Source organism: Mustela nivalis (genome assembly GCF_964662115.1).
Source record: "Mustela nivalis genome assembly, chromosome: 12".
NCBI lineage: Eukaryota > Metazoa > Chordata > Mammalia > Carnivora > Mustelidae > Mustela > Mustela nivalis.
In genome coordinates this window covers 73,932,743-73,952,786 of record NC_139031.1, presented here as the reverse complement: position 1 = coordinate 73,952,786, position 20,044 = coordinate 73,932,743, and the positions used below count along the sequence as shown (strand labels likewise).

At 38.4% G+C, this 20,044-nt stretch overlaps 1 protein-coding gene across 1 annotated transcript in view; it reads right to left on the bottom strand.

Moving 5' to 3' along the window:
• The window catches only part of ELAPOR2 (endosome-lysosome associated apoptosis and autophagy regulator family member 2), a 176,804-nt gene that overhangs the window by 43,202 nt on the left and 113,558 nt on the right, over positions 1-20,044 (bottom strand). The window contains exons 6-10 of the mRNA XM_082693184.1: positions 19,428-19,533; positions 18,353-18,505; positions 17,640-17,728; positions 7,398-7,578; positions 5,989-6,117 (exon numbers count right to left, since the gene is read on the bottom strand). Of these exons, the coding sequence (XP_082549310.1) occupies positions 5,989-6,117; positions 7,398-7,578; positions 17,640-17,728; positions 18,353-18,505; positions 19,428-19,533 (658 nt within the window). The remainder of the gene's footprint in view (positions 1-5,988; positions 6,118-7,397; positions 7,579-17,639; positions 17,729-18,352; positions 18,506-19,427; positions 19,534-20,044) is intronic.

Below are 20,044 nucleotides of genomic sequence, written 5' to 3'. Positions count from 1 at the left end.
GCTTCTCTATTATATGCTGGGGTGTTGGTCTATTTTCATTGATTTTGAAGGATGAGTTCTCTCAACCTCCCAGACTTGAATGCCTGTTTCCTTCCCCAGATTAGGGATATTCTCAGCTATGATTTGCTCAAATATACCTTCCATCCCTCTCTCTTTCTTCTTCCCCTGGGACCCCAGTAATTTTAATATTATTTTGCATTATGGTATTACTGATTTCTCAGATCCTCACCTCATGGTCCATTAGTTGTTTTTCTCTCTTTTCCTCAGCTTCCTTTCTTTCCATCATCTCGTCTTCTACGTCACTGACTCTCTTCTGCCTCATTTACCCTAACTGTTAGAGCATTCCTTTTAGACGGCATCTCAGTTAAAGCATTTTTAATTTTGGCCTGATGAGATTTTATTTCTGTACTAAGAGATTCTCTAGTGTCTTTTCTGTTTTGTTCAAGCCCACCTAGTAACTTTATAATTATTATCCTGAATTCCAGCTCTGGCATTTTACTTATATCCATATTGATTAGATCTGTGGCAGAGAGTATTACCTCCAGTTCTTTCTTTTCTTGTGAATTCTTCCTTCTAGTCATTTTGCTCAGAGAAGAATGGATGAACATGAGAATAAAATCAAAAGTATCAACCATGACCCAAGCAAAATACACACTAGACAAATCTGAAGAGATCAGAAACCAAAAAAGAAAAGGAAAAAAAAAAGGGGGGGGGTAAAAGGAGAGAATAAAATCTCCCAGATTGACAAAACAGGTGGTCCACTTGGTCCTAAGTATATTTTGGTCTGTTTGTTAGAAGACACTAAATCCTAAAATTGTAAAGAAAACATATATATATATACAAAAATAAAATTGAATACAGTGAAAGGAAGCCAAAAATGAAGAACATATTTATAAATGTAAAAGCAAAAGTTTAAAAAAGACTTAAAAACAAAGAGTTGATAAAATAAGAAACTAGCTGAAAAGGAAAAAGAGATAAAAAGGAAAATTTAAAACTGAAAGACAAAAGAATCATGAGAAAAAAAACCCTCAAATTCTACATACTATTTTCCCCTAGCACTGGAGTTTTGGAGTTCTTTGTGCTCTTTGTATTCTCCTGATGTTCCAGCTGGTCTTCTGGGGGAGGGGCCTACTGCACTGATTCTCAGATGTCTTTGCCTGGGTGAAGTTACACCAACCCTTGCCAGGGAGCCAGGGTCAGTGTAAGCTGCTCCGGATTGTTCTATGTGGCTTTTGTTCCCTAAAGGCTTTCTGCCCCGCTTTAGAGAATGAAAATAAAAATGACAGCGCCCTGATCACCAGCCCTGGAGCTGAAAGATTGGGACCCCTCCTCTTTAGTAAACCCTCAGGGAATATCATTCTTCACTCTTGTGTGTGCCAAACTCCAAAGAAGACTGCATCTCAAACCTGCAGGGATCCTCAGGGGAGGAGAGAGGGAGGAGAGAGGGGAGGGAGCAAGGCCCCACAGGGAGAGCCGTTGCTGGATCATTCTGCATCCTTGCACCCTGCCCCGGGGGAAGGATGAGGTTGCCATGTTCTGTCCTTTGCAGGGCACCCTGTTGCCATGGTTTGTGGTTTATGGAAAACAGAACTGAAAGCCCACTTGCAGGCTTGCTGACCATAGCCAGTTTCCCCACTCTAGTGCTTGGGAACTTTGTCAGCTCAGACACCCCCATTCTTTCTGTGACCTCAGGGACCCTGAGACCACACTGTCCCACCTAGGACTTTGCCCAGCTTCATGACCTGAGCACCTTTCAGGCAGGAGTGTCTCTCCCTGGAGCAGAATTATAAAAGTTCCAGTTTTGCACGCTGGGGCTATATTACCTTCCAGGAGCTGGCTTTTAGGGGCTCCCTCGCTCCTACCCCTACCCCATCGTTTATCTTCCAATACATCACCTCAGATTCATGTCTCTGCTCCTCCTGCCCTGCAAAAAGTGGTTAGTTTTCTATTTGCAGAATTCCAGGAATTCTTTTCTTACATCTCAGATTGAATTCATAGATGTTCAGAATGATTTGATAGAGATATCTAGCTAAATTCAAGGGACCAGATGAAATGAGAGCCCCCAGGCGTCTACTATCTTGCCTCATCACCTCCAAAGTTAGAAATACTCCAAAAGAATTCCCTATGTTTACACTGCAGTTGTAAATTGCATGCAGAGGCAGACTCCTAATATCAATAAAGACATTCCATATGATTCCTCAGGAAGAATCAAGTAATGCATATTTTTTGCACAGAAGCTATTTAAGGGAAACCTAATAGCAATTTTCTCAATTCAGCTTTTTAAAAACTAAAATAGATAGTCTTTATCTTTTCTAATAAACTGAAATGGAAAATCTTAGTCCTCAAATAACCAACAGAAACTAGAAATTTCAAATTACTTAAAGAAGAAGATTTGGGGTCCAGAGTTCTTTTGTATAGTTTGCTGTATTGCTGGTCCCTAATTTACAACTACTATCCTACATTCATTCACTTATTCACTCAAGAGGCTTTCAGGGACTGCCAAGAACCATGAGAAGCACTAGGGTTAGGAAGACAAGGCTGGGTCTCCCCTCACTGAGGGTCAGTAGCATCTAAGGAGAAGCATATGCTAACAATTGACAAGAGAATGGGGAGACAAGAGCTGCAAATAGAAGGCAATGGGAGGTCTGTCCTCTGCATAGAAATAATCAACATACCATAGGCTGAAATGGCCACATTAAATGAGAAAAAGAGAAACATCTCCCATGTACCATTATTTATTTGTTTTCAGAAATCATATTATGAATTATAAAATTTTGAAACCACAGAAAAATTTTAAGATGAAGATTACACTTACTTTTAACCCCATTACCCAGAATAAAACCACTGCTTATATTTTGAGTAGTTTCCTTTCATCATCTTTGGATGCATAGGTTTTTACATCTTTGAGATTGTGTTGTTGATAACATTTAGTGTCATGGTTTTATATGTTAACATTATTGCATAAGCATTTTTATGCATAAATACTTCACCAACATACTCATGACTGAATTAATAGTTTATCATGTAGACGGATATAATTAATATCCATAATTTACCAATCACACTAACGGACTTACCTCCTTTGACCACACACCCAATTTAACCATTTAGATTGTTTTTACCTCTTAGGTGCTATAAATGACACTGTAATAATAAACTTATTTTGGGTAAAGTTTTTCTGTATTTTTTTAGAAAAGAATCTCAGTGAAAGAATTACTAGGTAAAATAGATATATTTTTAAACCAATGTTTTGTGCTGTTATGGTGATTTGAAAAACAATGTGAATCAAAGAGGAATATTTGTTAAATATGGCAAAACTAAACAAAGAAATATGAAGCAATTCATACTTCCCTGTAACTTCCCACTTCCAAGTGAGAGCCTCTTAACATTTCAATGTATTTCTTTTCCATCATTTTTTAGTGCACACTTCAACATACCTTAGATTTTAATGGATACTCTATTTTCTGTTTTTTTTTATTTAGCACTATCTTCTGAATTTTTTCTCATTAGTGTTATTTTGAAAATATTTTCCCATTAAAAATCCTTACTACATCTAATTTTAATGATTTAACAATAGGTTCCATGATTACATAATTTAATTTAATCACATCCCATTGTTGAAAATCTAGTTTGTTTCCTCTTAATTAGCACTAAAGTTAACATATCTTTCCATAATTTCTTTCTTTACATCTTTACATTGTTACCCAGGTATAAATTCCCAGAAATGGAATAAATGGGTTGAAGAAGAACATTCAAAATTCTTGAAACACTGTCAAATCGTTTTCCAGATGACTGCCATTTTAAATATTTGCATAATATTTCTTCTATCAGTACAGCATAACTTTCATAAACATAATCTTCTGCTGGATACTTAGACTATTTCAATTTCTGTTATTACAGATAATGCTCACTGAACATCTTCATGCATAAACAGTAACTTGTCTCCAACTATGGGTAACTTTAAGGCAAACTTGCAATACATGAAGATGTACTTCTGTGTATCTGGTCTGCAACTATGTACAATTCAGACTGAGAAGACATGAATCTCCACGTACTCCAAGTCACACAGTCAAGCTAGCTAAAGCACATCCACCTGAACCCGTGACTGGGTGAGCCCCTCATGACACAGGCTATTCCTGGGCCTCTCACTTTGGTCCCCATTCTTTTTTTTTTTTTAAGATTTTATTTATTTATTTGACAGAGAGAAATCACAAGTAGACGGAAAGGCAGGCAGAGAGAGAGGGAAGCAGGCTCCCCGCTGAGCAGAGAGCCCGATGCGGGACTCGATCCCAGGACCCTGAGATCATGATCCGAGCTGAAGGCAGTGGCTCAACCCACTGAGCCACCCAGGAGCCCCTGGTCCCCATTCTTGTCAGTGCTATTCCTCTCAAAGCTGTATACTAAACTGTCCAGGCATAAAAATACACATCACCTTGTATTTTCATTTTTGTATTATATTTTTCACATGACTATTTGTTATTCTAATATCACACACTAATAGTGAAGAGATGTCTATTTTTCAAATTAACAATTAAACATTTCTGAAAACTATCAAAAATGTACATTTTAGCCTCTAAGTAAAGGAGGAAGCAAGTGGCTACCATTGAGTATTATCATGAGAGTTAGACCAAATTCTCCAAAAGATCAAGTAAAAGTTCCAGATAATCTTTACTAGTAAGTGAATACACACGCGCGCATGTGCACACGCACACACACACACACACACACACACACACACACACACAATCGATGCTTTCATGAGTTCTTTCAATTCCCTGGCCTTCCCAATCTTATTTTTCCTCCATACGTCTTAACTTCTTCAACTTAGAATTCAATCATGGGATCTTTTAGGAACATAAACCCTCATGGTCAAGTAATTACTACTGTATTTTTTCTTCTTCTCCCTTAGGATAACTTCCTAGAAGTGGAAGTATTCAAGGACCTACTATTTTTCAGTCTTCGTTTTCATGTGTTCACCTCACTTCCTACATCCTCAATATACTTATTTCAGATAGGTACTGACTTAAAACAGAAGCAATTTAAAAGAATTTTTTAAAACAACAAAATGTAATATGGAGAAAAAGTGTTCTCATTAAAATTGCTAATGAGATGATGAAAGTAAAAGGATGCATTTTGGTATAAAACCCTAGTATTTGTGAACAGCTACTCCTAGCATTAAGTTTAAAAATACATGTATGGGGTGCCTGGGTGGCTCAGTGAGTTAAAGCCTCTGCCTTCGGCTCAGGTCATGATCTCAGGGTCCTGGGACCGAGCCCCATATCGGGCTCTCAGCTCGTTGGGGAGCCTGCTTCCCCACCCCCCCGCCTGCCTCTCTGCCTACTCGTGATCTCTGTCTGTAAATAAATAAATAAAATCTCTTTAAAAAAGAAAAAATACACATATAGATACTGTCACTCATTCAACCAGGAAATACTGCAGAAAACTAAGTGTTAGCCTCTCTCGGGTCTTAAAATATTGGAACAAATAAAATTCAGCCACAATCTTATAAAACTCTGTCACATTTTCAAGTTTTCAATAAGTGGGGCTTACATATATTTTGTACACACAATCACAGATTTCACAGGGAAAAGGACTTAGAGCTGACCTCACCTCTCAATACAGCTCAGTCCTGAGTCAGACTCAATGCTGACAGAAATGCTGTCATTCTGTTCTTTGAAATGGCAAGTGACATGGATTTCATTACATCCCTTGGTGAGCTACTCTAAATACATTTATAACCATAAATGGTGAGCCTGAATATCTACTTCAAAGCTGACTCCTAAAAAATGCAAAATAGTTCATACTGTTACAGAGAAGTCGACTGGTTGTGACATCCCGTTCACCATTTCCATGTGAGGGCTGGAAGGCAGTCAAGTAGCCAATGGACAGGAACGAAGTTCCTCATACCCACGCTTGGTATGTTTTTAGAGAGCTGGGCCCAAGAGTCTCTATGACCCAATATGTCCAGGAGGCCGATTCTGAACTCACCGTTCATTCCATCGCACTTTGAATTACCAACATTAAAGCAGGAAGTTTTCATGTTGCCAGGAAGGACATTCCACCATTTATATTCAAATCCAAGCGCAGGCTCCATTCCTGCTGGACACGGCCTACATTCTATGAGAGACAGGTGAAGGAGATAATTACAGTTAAATTGCATTTGGACATCTTCCTCTTTCTCTGTTCTAAATACTACTAAACTTTAATTAGCAGAGAGGAATGCAGGAAGGAGAGATAGTAGAATTTATCCAACACACTTGCATTAATCATGTCATTAGAAATGTTCACTGAGCAAACACTTATTGATACCAGAGTACTTTAGACACATTTTTACATAACCTGTTCAAAGAATATGTGCTAGATATTATTACTCACAATTTTAAGGGTGGGAAAATTGAGGTTCAAAAGATTTAAGGAACTTGGATTAATCACACTAATGGCTGCCTGTTGTATGTGGATTCAAAACCAAGTTAATCAGACTCTTAAGTCCCTCTTATGCTATCTATCAAAGGCTCTGGGTAGTAAGCAGATGGCATGGCTATATTCAAGAGAGATGACCACAACTGAAATACATTGTAATTTTTGTCTATCAAAATTAAAACAAACTCTGCAGCACTTCCTATATTATTTGATAAGCACTAACATTTTCTCAACTGTACATCCTGAAAAATTAAGAGACTATCTTCACTGCCATATGTTCAAAACAAGTAATTTTTTGCTATTACTATAGCACAAAACATAATTTATGATTCCAAAGGAATTAGAAGAGGTTATAATTTATACTTGCATAAATATATCACTGGAAAGGAGTGCCTATCCTTAACACTTAATATGGTGGAATTTTTTTTAAGATTTAATTTTAAGATTTTATTTATTTGAGATTTATTTGAGATTTTATTTTATTTATTTATTTGAGATTTTATTTTAAGATTTTATTTATTTAAGAGCGAGAGGGAGAGCATGAGTGGGGGAGGGAGGAGCCAGGTTGGGCAGAGGGAGAGGGAGAAGCAGATTCCCTGCTGAGCAAGAAGCCCGATGCTGGACTCGATCCCAGGACCTTGAGATCATGACCTGAGCTGAAGGCAGATGCTTAACAAAATGAGCCCACCCAGGCCTCCCTATGGTGGAATTTTTTTTAATCAACATTCAAAGGCAGAGTGAGTTATCCAGTGAAGAGGGTATTACACATATTACACAAAATGCCTAGAAAAAACTATCCTTGTGGTATGTTAAAGAAGGCACTGCCACCTCACAATTCATTATGATATTTCTCAACTCTTCTTCAGTCTCTGTGAGGTAAGTATGTTTTATAAATAAGTCTTATGTAAAAGCAATGAAGAACAATGTCACAATAGTCCAGCAAGATTATTTCGCTAATGATCCAACTGGCATCCTACCCTTTGTTCCATCCGAAAATGTTCCAGGAGGGCAGGGATGGCAAGATGATGATCCATTGTTATAAAATCCAGGGTTGCAAGGGGGACAGTCCTTCTTCTCTCCAGAAGGGGGCAACCTAATAGCATCTGTGAGATCCTCCCGGCAGATTTTGGGCTCTATCCACTTGTACATAATTTGCGTCTGCGGGGGGGAAAAAAAAGCTTGCAGGTCATATAAGATGCTTTATTTGCTTTAACTTTTCAGTAATAAAAACATTAAACAGAAAGCCTAGGAAAAGTCAAATAGTGAAAGAACAGAAGGGCCAGGTGAAAAGAATCTAAACCATTAGTAACAGAATGAGATAAAAAGAAAAAACCTTTGGTTGGGAGAATGGCCGTTACTTCCACATGTTTTACTATGAGCTACAGGTGGGCCTTACAGCATCCATCAGCACATTCATCATCATCGAATTCCACTTCAAAGTATAGATACGGGATTATAACATAATCCCATAATCTCATTCTCACAGCCACTCACGCACTGTATTCCTTAATGACATAAGTGTCTGAGCAGACTGCCTTTTTCCGTTTGGAGACCTTCAGTACTCTCTTCCTCTCTCTCACCCTCAGCACCTATCACCATGCCTCGCACAATCTGATCACAAAAGAAAAGGTGTACGTTTTTTAAAAGACAATATCTAGCTTCACATTTCAATCCTGCATTTCACAAATACATGTGGTTGCTCTCTGAATATTTTCCAATAACCTGATGTTAAACCACAGGAACCATAGCTAAAATATTTCTAATGTTGGGACCTGTTGCAAGTGCTTCTACCATCAGAATTAAGACAACCTCTACTTTAAAAGACAGAAGTCTTTTAAGCCTTATCTTCTCATTCTCTCTCACATATACACACACCCCTATGTGACAAAAAATACACAAGATCGCTATAACTCAGCCAAACCCAGAAAGTTGCAATTATAAAATTACTCTTTTTCTGTTGAAAACAGAAAAATTAAATGGTTTAGCCATTTCACAAACAAAATCAATATGCTCAGTAAAAATAAGAAGGTATTTTAAATGCAAAGGGAAAAACTATAGTTTGTTTGTTTTTTTTTTTTAAGATTTTATTTATTTGTCAGAGAGAGGGAGAGAGAGCGAGCACAGGCAGACAGAATGGCAGGCAGAGGCAGAGGGAGAAGCAGGCTCCCTGCCGAGCAAGGAGCCCAATGTGGGACTCGATCCCAGGACGCCGGGCCCATGACCCGAGCCGAAGGCAGCTGCTTAACCAACTGAGCCACCAGCTATAGTTTTCATAACTATAGTTTTTAAAACGAGACTCCATTTCCTTCACTAGGCATATAATCTAATGAAAGAATGTTTTCTCCTTTAAAACAACTTGCAATAGTAAGTCTAATACTGAAGATGGAGAAACAAAATTAAAGGCAGTTCTTTATAGCTATTTTCAATTAATAGGAAATTAAATATAGCACACCCTTTAGACCACTCAATTTTATTCTCAAGTATTCTCTTATGAAAGAGCAAATTACCTTATCTGAAGAAGGATACTTAAGGAAATGGTTTAAAAGGTAGATGTCTCAACAGAATTATAAATAACATATTTTTTCCTTTTATAACTCTCTTTCTACATTTATTTTATGGCCCACATTATGATACAGTTCAACCAGTCACTGCACCCAACTGCCTCTCTACCCATCTGTAAAATGATGCCGCTCCTGCTGAGGCTTCCTCAACAGCTTGAAAAAAAAATTACCTAGATCCTGTATCCATAAGGGGTTCTCAATTCCTCTGTAAAAGGGTATACAAAATTCAGAGAATCTAAGCAAATAAAACATTATTATATCTGGGGGATTGTCTTTCTAAAAATCCAGCTTAGCAAGTAGAGAGAACAAGTTTCCCACCCACGGAAGTCACAAATTTGCTGATTTATTTTGACATGAATTAAAATCACATTGTATTAGGTGTGAGCTATTGCACTGTTGAAAATAGGCAGTTCTCACATGGGAGTGGGGGTGGCATTGAGGCTGAGCACGCACACTGATCTTGGGGGCACCCCTTGCGTGCCTCTCCACCACTGTGGGAAGTCGTTATTATTGTCCTCAAGTTTATAAATGAGGAAGTTGTGGGTAAGAGCTGTTGAACAACTTGCCCAAGAATTAGGCAAAACTCATAAAGAGTGACATAACACTCAAGAAGGGTCAGTTCAGTTAGGGTAAAAATAGTAAAATAAGGAAATATATTTTTGACAAGTCAGCTGACCACACGATTCTGAATCCAAGCACAGTAAATGTTTAAAAATTAGAAAATGTGCATCACCTTTAAATATTTAAACAGTGAGAAGCCAAATTTCTAATGCTCTACAGTAAAAGTTGCATTTATGAGACCTCTTGATTTACATGGCAGGTTGAGTCTATGCCTCTCTTTCTACTGGAGACAGATGCTATCAAGTGGAGCTGGCTGGGGAAAGATAATAATATAAATGATACTTAGCACCAAATGGCTCACAGTGCAGGTGAAAAACCAATGATCAACCCATTCTTTGGCAAGTCGAGATAAAATAATGAAATATTTTATGAAACCAAAAAGCCCTAATAGAGCAAAATCTATCAGATTGCGAGTAAGATTAGAGGAAACCTATAGAGTTTGAGTATTTTATATTAAGTATGAATAAAATATATTTTAGAGAAACACATGTAGGTATCAATTCTCATGTCAAAAAAAAAAAAATTACAGGACTGGGAAGACTAAAATTCAGACAAATTTTGAGAATGTATCTGTCCATGGCTGCCAGCTTTCTTCCTTGAAATGTCCCTACACATCTGTAGACTGGCTGAATTCATCAGAGTCAAATGACATGTGCTTTACAGTCTACCAACTGCCACTCCAGCCTGCCACCTTACAGTCTATAATGTTCTGACTTATATGTGGGCTATTGCCTTCCTGACTTTCCCAATCCTTGATCTTTTCCAGAAACAAGACACGAGGCCTTCATGATTTGTCTCTTTGACGGGCCCACACCATTCTGCCAAGTTGCATCCATTCCCTCCTTCAAAGCCATATTCAACGTCCAAAGCGCTCGAAGACTCTCCTCAGCTCGAACGTCTATGTATCAGCATCCACTTGGATTCCTTTTCTATGAAGGTTCTACTGTTTTCTCTTTTCCCTTGTGGTTACATCCTTGTTCCATCTCTAACTGCATCAAAGCCCCTCTTCTTCCTCTATGTGGAAGACAGTGTGGGGATGGAACATGGTCCTGGAGACTGTAGCCAGGGCCTTAGGCAAGGAAATGTTCTAACATTAGATAGAGGCAAAAATATTGAAAACACTGAACAGAGGCTTTAAAAGGATACAGTGTGTAATATGACAATTCAATCTCAATAAAACTGTTTTTAAAAATAATTTAAAGAAGACTATCATGAAATTTTAATTTCTACAAATTTGAACTCCCTAATCACTGAGAAACGCCATGGTCTTTCCCCATCATCCTAATTCAGAAACAGTTCCCAATTACATTTGACTTACTTAATCTGCGTATGAAGAAAGGCTGTTCTAAGAGCTATATCCCTTTATACCAGAATTTTTTTTTTCTAAGATTTTATTTATTTGACACAGAGAGAGAGAAATCACAAGTAGGCAGAGAGGCAGGCAGAGAGAGAGGGGGAAGCAGGCTCCCTGCCAAGCAGAGAGCCTGATGCGGGACTCGATCCCAGGACCCTGAGATCATGACCTGAGCCAAAGGCAGAGGTTTAGCCCACTATACCCAGTGTGCCCCTATACCGGACTTTTTAATGTCCCCTACACCTTAACTTTGCTATGTAATTCACAAGTACTGCATAAGAGACATTGAACATTTGGAATAACTTGTAATAGAGAAGTTCATTAAAGGACAAAGAAAGTACTAGACATATTCCATCAATTTCCTAGCCTCAGGGATGACTAAGTCATATAGTCAAATGTCCCCTCTTCTGGCTTCCTTCTAGAACATCCTGCCCTGGCAGGCACCCTTCTAGCCTTGGCTGCAAGTTTGCTCTTTGACAAAACATTCTGTTCCAGAAGTGGGCAGCTCTGCTTGTTTGAACATCGTTAGGCACCAATGGAATTTACCTTCTAAAATTTCACCCAAATTCTCCCTTATGGAATAATACAGAAAAGTCTGCTTCCTCTTTTCTGTGATTTCCTATCAAGTACTTCAGCTTATGACTGAGGAAGTTCTTATTAAGCACGTATTGTGTATAGAAAAAAGCACTGTGGGGAATTTAAATATTGACAAGACAATATGCTCTGAAGGAGGTTCCAGTCTAATAGTGACAAGATGGGTTCACAAAGTGCTAGAACATAAAAAAAGAAAATATGTGAAGAAGACGCAAAAGCACTGGATTTGGAAGCAGACACAATTAGGGTTAGAATTCCAGTCTAAAGACTTACTGGCTATGGCTACCTATAAACTTCCAGAAATTACTTAACCTTATTAAGCCTCAGTTCTCTTGTCTAAAAACTGGGTATAATAATGTCTAAATTGCACAGCTTTTGAAAAAAAGAATTAGAGGCCATGTCTGCATACACAAGCACACACACAGTGAGGGTGCACGTAATTACGTAAGTGACTGATGCTTCTGCTACTGATACCATCACTATTGTTTCTGTAATTATGGTCACCATCATCACTTCGAAGAGAAACATGAAATGTCATGGATATTCACAGAGAAGAGATCAAATCTCTTTGGGACAAGTAGAACATGTAAGAAATATGATCCAAAATCTTCCATCCCGTGGTCTTTTCTCTAACCTGAAAAAAAAAATTACCAGCAACTTCAACCATATTTCATATCAAATAGTTTAATATCCTGGTCTCTCTTCTCTAAATTCTGCCCAGTTTGTCAAAATTTTCTCAAGCCCTCTGCCAAGGACAAAACACAATTCTCTAAATGTGTTTACATTCACTCACTAACTTTCTCATTCATTAAGTTATTCAAAAGATGCTTCATTACCTTCTGCGTTCCGGGTACTCTACTAATCTGACCCCAGTAAACCTATGACCACTCTGAAAATATCAGGAGAGGCGTGCAAAAAATTCTGTGGGAATTCCCAGCATCAAGACAACCTTGGCAGATCTATTCATGTTTTTTAAGAGTAGGCAAGTTCTGTGAACCAGCACAGAATTACTCTCTTTTTACTGTGGTAACCAACACCATCTTTTCCCCTTTAGGAACTGATTTGTGTGACACTGATAGGAATAAGGAGTTAACATAGTCTGGCAGCCCAGCCATAGGGCTCAGCTGGTGAATGAAGCTGTTGGACCAGAGTATCCCACACCACTGGAAGAATGGCTGGGGGCTGGAGAGCTGGGTAGCAAGGCGATAGGTATTAAGGAGGGCGGATGTTGGGATGAGCACTGGGTGTTACATGCAACTAACGAATCGATGAACTCTACATCAAAAACTAATGATGTACTCTATGCTGGCTAATTGAACATAATAATAATAAAAATAATAATTTTTATTTGTCCACAGTCAGGACAGGGGAGGGAATTACTTTTCTCCCTGAAATAAAAGATAGATAGATAGATAAATGCATGCATGTATGTATGTATGTATGTTACTACTTCTATGGAGTTCTCATACCCAAAATAAATAAAAGCTTAAGCCTGTCTATACGTGGCAGATGCCCTGAAAAAACTGCCTTATCCCTCTAACTTCTGCGAGCAGATCTAAGACAACCTTTGTGGATATGATAAACAAATGAGCAACTTGTTTTTTAGCCTTGAACCCTCTTAATTAAAGATAAGTATGCTTTGTACTCTTGGGAGGTTTTTTCCCTCTTTAAATGTCTGTTGCTTTGGGGCACCTGGGTGGCTCAGTGAGTTAGGCCTCTGCTTTTGGTTCAGGTCATGATCTCGGGATCCTGGGATCGAGCCCCACATCAGGCTTTCTGCTCAGTAGGGAGCCTGCTTCTCTCTCTCTCTCTGCCTACTTGTGATCTCTGTCAAATAAATAAAATCTTTTAAAATCAATCAATCAATCAATCAATCTCTGTTGTATTGTTTTACTTGGTAAGCCAGGCTCTAAAGCTTAGATTCTCTTCAAAATATTTTTGGCAAGTTAATGTTTTCTCTTTTCTAAATACTTCTATATTTGACACAAATAAATGTTGACTTTGCTAATTTGAGCTCAATGTGCTAGCTCACTGGAGTATCTCTAAATTTTACTTCTGTCATTCTCCCCAGCGTTATTGCTCTACAACTTAACATACTATTCCCAATATCCTCAAGCAAGGTGAGGATTTTTAAATCAAATATTGATTGTAGTCGTGTGTCCTCATATTCTTCTCGGTATGACTTAGGATATGCATAATTATGTAATTGAATTTATATTCTTGTAACAAATACATGATACCAACTACACAACTAGTTAATATCAACTACATTCAACTAATATCAACTATATATCCATTTATTAAGTCAAACATTATTAAGTCAAACATTTTACATATAGTTTCTCAATTAGACATATATCCTCTTAACTATATCATTTAGTCCACAGTTCTCTATCTTAGCTGAATGGAGATCATGAGAGGCTCTGTCAAATATGGTGTTAACATCAAAAGATGCCTTCTCTCGATGACTATGTGGCCATTAACAAGGCCAAAATTTTTTTTAAGATTTTAAAAGCATAAATTTAAAATTTTAAGATTTTAAAAGCAGGGGAAGCAGCAGGCAGAGGAAGAAGCAGACTCCCCTGCTGAACAAGGAGCCTGATGCAGAGCTCAATCCCAGGACTGTGGGATCATGACTTCATCTGAAGGTAGATGCTTAACTGACTGAGCCACCCAGGCTCCCCAAGGCCAAGATTTTTTTAGCTCAAATGTCAAGCACTGAATCTGTGCATGTGTATGCATCCATATGAATGTATCTCATTTTATGGAGAAAGTGGGCTCTGAACATTTTGAAAACATACTCAAAAATGTCAAGGTGACTCACCACTACAAAACCTCCCCATTCTAGCATGAGTCTATGTCATTAGATACAGCTAATGCCACCCCCTTGACACCCCCACAGTCCAGTCACACTCATACCCTACTAGCTCTTCAGCTATACCATGCTCCTTCCCACATCAGATCATCACCATCCTGCTCCTTTCCCAGAAAAGCTCTTCTTCCACACCTTGGCCAAGAGTTCACACAGTTCTGAAGCCTTCCCAGGCTGGGTCCGATCCCCATAACACTCGAGACTTCTCTGCTGTAGCACTAATCTAGAGCTGGAAATAATTTCTTTTCTTTTGACAGACCATCTCTTCCTCTGAAATCCAGACCACTTGTTCTCAAATTGGTGAGATCCTAGAACAGCAGAATCAGAATTACCTGGGAACTTCTGAACAATATCAATTCTCAGGTCCTGCCCCAGATCCACTGAAACAGAAAACTGGGGACAGGAATCTCCATGGGAGTCTGCTGCAAATAAAAAATTGGCAACTACCGCTCTACCCTCCATGAAGACACTTGCCTTCTTCTTCTGCCTCTCCTTGGTTCTGCCCTCATCACCTAGTACTCTGTAACATAACCAGTGCTCAAGGAAGACTCACTGAATAAATGAATGAGTGAGTAGAAACTCCGCAATTTTCATGATGTTAATGGGAGTCTCTCAACCAGGATTAGAAGGGTTTCTGTTACTAATTAAAATACTTCTGAAAAATGTTCCCTATAGGAGGGGAAGCAATCAAATACCTGAGCTTAAATGAGCAGAGAAACCTGTACCAGTCCTGTGGCATATACATGATTATGTTCAAAGTCTGTCAACCTCAGTAGCTGCTTCCCTTGAGGATGCTCTCCAAGCAAGGGGAAAATAACATCAAAGAGAGGATGACAGGACAAAAGGAGCCAAAGTCATTGAATGACCTGAAAACATCACTGAGCCACCAGCAAATCATCAGGCTGTGCCAAGCAAGAATAAAATATCATTTTAAAAGAGGAAACCAGAACACATGAAAAGGTTGAAACCAACAGAAATAGAAAAAAGATTAAAATTCCCATCTATAATCTACATTTCTCTACTGTATCAGTTAATTAAGATTCTATTGTTTTTTTTTAACTCCTGAAGCTAGACACATCTCTCTTGAAAAAAGTCTTAAATCACTTTTTAAAGAATCACTGAGTTGATGGAGAGCAAGTGCAATGTGTTCTATACTGAGAACGTGTTCAGAGTTCACCTAGACTCAATAGGAAAATGTAGTTTGTGTGTACATGTGAACACAACATGCCTGTGGGTGCTTACGTGTACACAGGTGTGTGTGTGTGTGTATGCGCACGTGCACACACGTGCGCGCACCTCTGTGTGTATTCTGTACATTCTACATTTAATGCATAGTTTTACTCCCTTTAGGCCCAGGTGAACTAATTTTTATCACACTACTCACAGATGTAATAAACTACTTACAGACAAAATAAAAATAGGACCTTTGAATATTTTCGCCACAGCAAAGACAAGAACCATTTGTATATTAGATCTCATTCATTTAAGCTTCAGTGATGCTGAATTAGTGATCAGTATAGAGAATAAAAAAAATTCCATTTTCCCTACTTATTAATAAAACAAGTTTAACTAAAAGAAGTTTAGGTAAAGAACTGTAACTCATCTTAGTGGCTCTCTGCATGTATTTTCAAAATGGAAATAATCCTTCCTTGGCCATTATTATAAGACCATTGAGATCTTACTTCAAAACTCCTTCTAATTTAATGACTCTTGGAGTTATTGTTCTTATTAAAAATAATACATATACTTCTAATTATTAAAATTTTCCACTAATTTAAACTGTCCTTCCTCTGAATTATTCTAAGTAGAATTATTCTGAGTAAGTAATGGCTCTCCTGCAGATACTAGAATGATCTTGGTCTTAAGTACTCAAAAGACAATTCCTAAAAATAATTTGAGGACTAAAGATGAGATTAATAATCACACAAATATAAAAAGTACAGCTTAGAACTTAAGGATACAAAATGAAGAAAAGAAAAGCAATACTGACATGTACATATATCTCCAAACTAGGTCAAGAAATTAAATGCCATGATATAAAAGATGTAAACGCAAGGAGAGAGTGCTGCAGTCCAGCCACTTTTTTTTAAGATTTTATTTATTCCTTTGAGAGAACGAGACAGAAAGGAAGAGCATGAGTGGAGAAGGGCAGAGGGAGAAGGGGAAAGAACCTGAAGCCAACTGCTCGGAGCACAGAGTCAGGTGCTCGGGGCTCAATCCCACAACCCTGAGATCATGACCCGAGCAGAAACCCGAGTCCAGGGCTTAACCGACTGGGCAACTCAAATGCCCTAGCAGCCACTTGAATCTCAGTTTCCCTACTGACATACACTTTACAGGCTCACCGTAAGACAGAAAATGCCATATCAACCACGGGTTGCATCAACCCGTGTGTGCATTTTTCCTCTGGCAAAGTGCCATCTGTATGGTAATTACTCTGCATTTTCTAAACACAATTACACCGGCATCGGCCATAACTGAATTTGCCTATGGCTGCATGGCTCTTACTGATCAAACCGACTGAGGAAAGAAATAATTAAAGAGAAGTTTCAGGATATTTCCATCCTGTGAGTCACAGTACACATTTTAGGGCTGTGCTCCTCCTGATCCAATTATTTTTGAAAAAAAAAAAAAAAATTAAGTGTCGAGGCACCTGGGTGGCTCAGTCATTAAGCGTCTGCCTTTGGCTCAGATCGTGCGTGATCCCAGGGTACTGGGATCAAGCCCCACACCCTGCTCAGTGGGAAGTCTGCTTCTCCCTCTGCCGCACCCCCTGTTTGTGTTCCCCTCTCTCTCATTGTGTCTCTCTCTCTGTGTCAAATAAATAAATAAAATCTTTTTAAAAATTTAGTGTTAAAATAGCAGTCCTTTAGGGGCACTCGCTCTATGACAGACACGACGCCAGGACCCGCAGCTGGAGGGTGTCTTACGTTCTCAGCACAGCTTTGTGAAGTAAGACATGATATGAGCCCCATTTTACAGATGAAAAAGCAGACTTGGAGCAAATAAGTGGCCCACAGTACTAATAAGTACTAGTGTAAAATCAAAGCGGGGCAGCAGGATTGAGAAGCTATATTCTTAAATTTCCTCTGTCCTACTTACAAACATGTGTTATAAATCAACTCATTTAAGTGTCTCAGGAACAAACTGGAGGCTGCTCCAATTGGGAAGAGGGTTAGATTACTAGGGAATGTAGTCGACCGAACACAGCCTGTACCTTTCCTTCCTCATCACATGGAGTATGGATCTGGAAATAGTCTTTTGTGGTGCAGGGAGGTCGTTCTACACACTGGCTGGATCCTTCCTCTGCAACACAGAAACGCATTTCAGAAATGAGTCATTTATGTTGTGACTCTCGAAAAAGGCAAAAAATCAAAACAAACAAAAAAACTCAGACAACTAAAAATTTAAAATATCCTTACACCAGATGAATTTAGGAAGAACTAGCTAGGCCTCAGAAAAATAAAAGCCTGCATTTTTATTTACCCTAGAGCAACAAATGTTCCCATAATACACAAGAAACATCATAATTTTTTCCAATAAGACATTTGATTTTTTCCATTATCATTGTACATTGTAAATTTGAAATAAATAGAAATTTTCCAAATACATGTCTATGCCAGCCAATCATGTAAAATTACATTATGATTTTTTTTTTAGATTAGTATATATATAACCAAAGCACAGGGAGAAATAGATCCCTGTGGGGTGTGGAACAGAAAAAGTGATAAATGGAAACTCACTCACAAAGGGGTAAGAAGAAGTCGTATATTCTCCATTCAATACTGATTCCCTTCAACACTTGGGTTCTGACACACTCTTCCCACCCCATTTGGTGTGTGACTTCTGGCTAAAGACACTACACTCTCAACAAACATAAATTTAGAGAGGGAAGAACAAAGAGCATAAGCTGGCAAAGCCTGGTCTTACCCGAAAACTGGGAGTGCTCGTCACACTTTATGCATTCTTTGGCTCCTTTCTCAGAGTAGGTGTTTCTGGGACAGACTTGGCAGTTGAACGAACCTGGTTTGTTGCTGAATGTGCCCGGCTTGCACGGGAAGCATTCTGATGTGTATGCCACCCCTGTGTGGTAATGAAAAACAGAGCATGGGAGGGAGGACCCACCAACAACACGCACATCAGCACCTTCTTGCTGCTTCTATCACAAGTGAGAGAAACAGCAGTCGTCAGCCAGGATCCTTTATCCCATCCACTCAACACCAAGGAAGCACTTACTGTGTGCAAAACACTGGTATAGATTAAACATCCTAAGGAGAGCAAACACTTAAACAAGAGGGTGAGATGTGACAGAGGTATACAAAATTATAAACTGAGTAGTCAAAAGACAACTCTGCTCCCTCTGACCTAGCGGACCCTGGCACAAACGGCCTTTTCCTCTGGTTTGTAATTCCAGCCTTTGCCAGCAGATGTCCCTATGACTAATGAGTTAACGTCACAGGAACCAGTACAGAGCATAGTAAAATATAAGCCATTAATAAAGGAGAATGACTGGTTTAATTAAAAGTAGCCCTAATTGAGAATGAACCTTGCAAGGGTTTATTGGCTGCTCTCCTGGGCCAGCAAATGCCTGGCTGGTTCAGAGAGGCTGGTTCAGGAGACAGAAAGAGTTTATTTTATTTCTTTTTCTGTGGCTTTTACAGTGACCTGGGCGGGCTCAATGTCTGGTACAATAGACATTTCTTGAATGAGGAATAGTGTTTTATTAACAAGGATCCTTTTATTTTATGTAGAAACACTGGAAATTGTATCATGCTTATATTTTTCACATAGATTCAATTAATTTAGTTTAAGTGTACAAAAAAAAAAAAAAAAAAGCCAGTCAACTTGCCAAAATTAAGACCAGGATCTCTAGACATGTACAATGCCTAATGTATTAATTCCTGCTCCATAAACCCTTGAGCCACCCAAACCGACAGTTTAATCAGTGTTTTAACAAGCTCCAAATTCTGATATGTGACTACTAAAAAAAATTGCTGTGAAATACCTTCAATTGTGATGTTTTTTACCAAAACTGGCTTGACTGCCTTAGAACCCATAAGGATGCCAGTGGTTCTCCAGTAAAGTATGTTGGTGCCTGATTTCAACATTACCTGTAAAGAGGCACACAAGGCAGTTGGGTCAGATGAACAACGCTACTTCAATCATACTTCAAAGCTAATCCCTTATATACTTTTCAAGGTGTTATCATGAAACACCATTAATTAGGAACCTATGAACTTAAATCTACTGTTAGTTCATATATAAGCTCTGCTGTAGTCATATTTCCTTTAAAAAAAAAAAAAGCTTGACAATAAAAAAGTATAGCAATAAAGAAAAAAAAGGAAATTCTTTAAGCCTGAACAAAAAGATAAAATGATTTTTAAACCATGTGCATGAAGTTTTGGTTTGTAGTTAAAAGGAATTCATTCCAGAGAGTGAAAAGGCACTCAACCCAATCACGTATTTATGGACTGTCACTATTCATAAGTAGATCTCTGGGCTCTGAAAACAAAAAGGCAACAGAAGAGTTTGCTTCCTTCTAAAATTTTTTAATAAACTATACCGTAACAGCAACCAGAGAAAAATAGAACTTTATAAAATAACATGATTTAAATGACTACA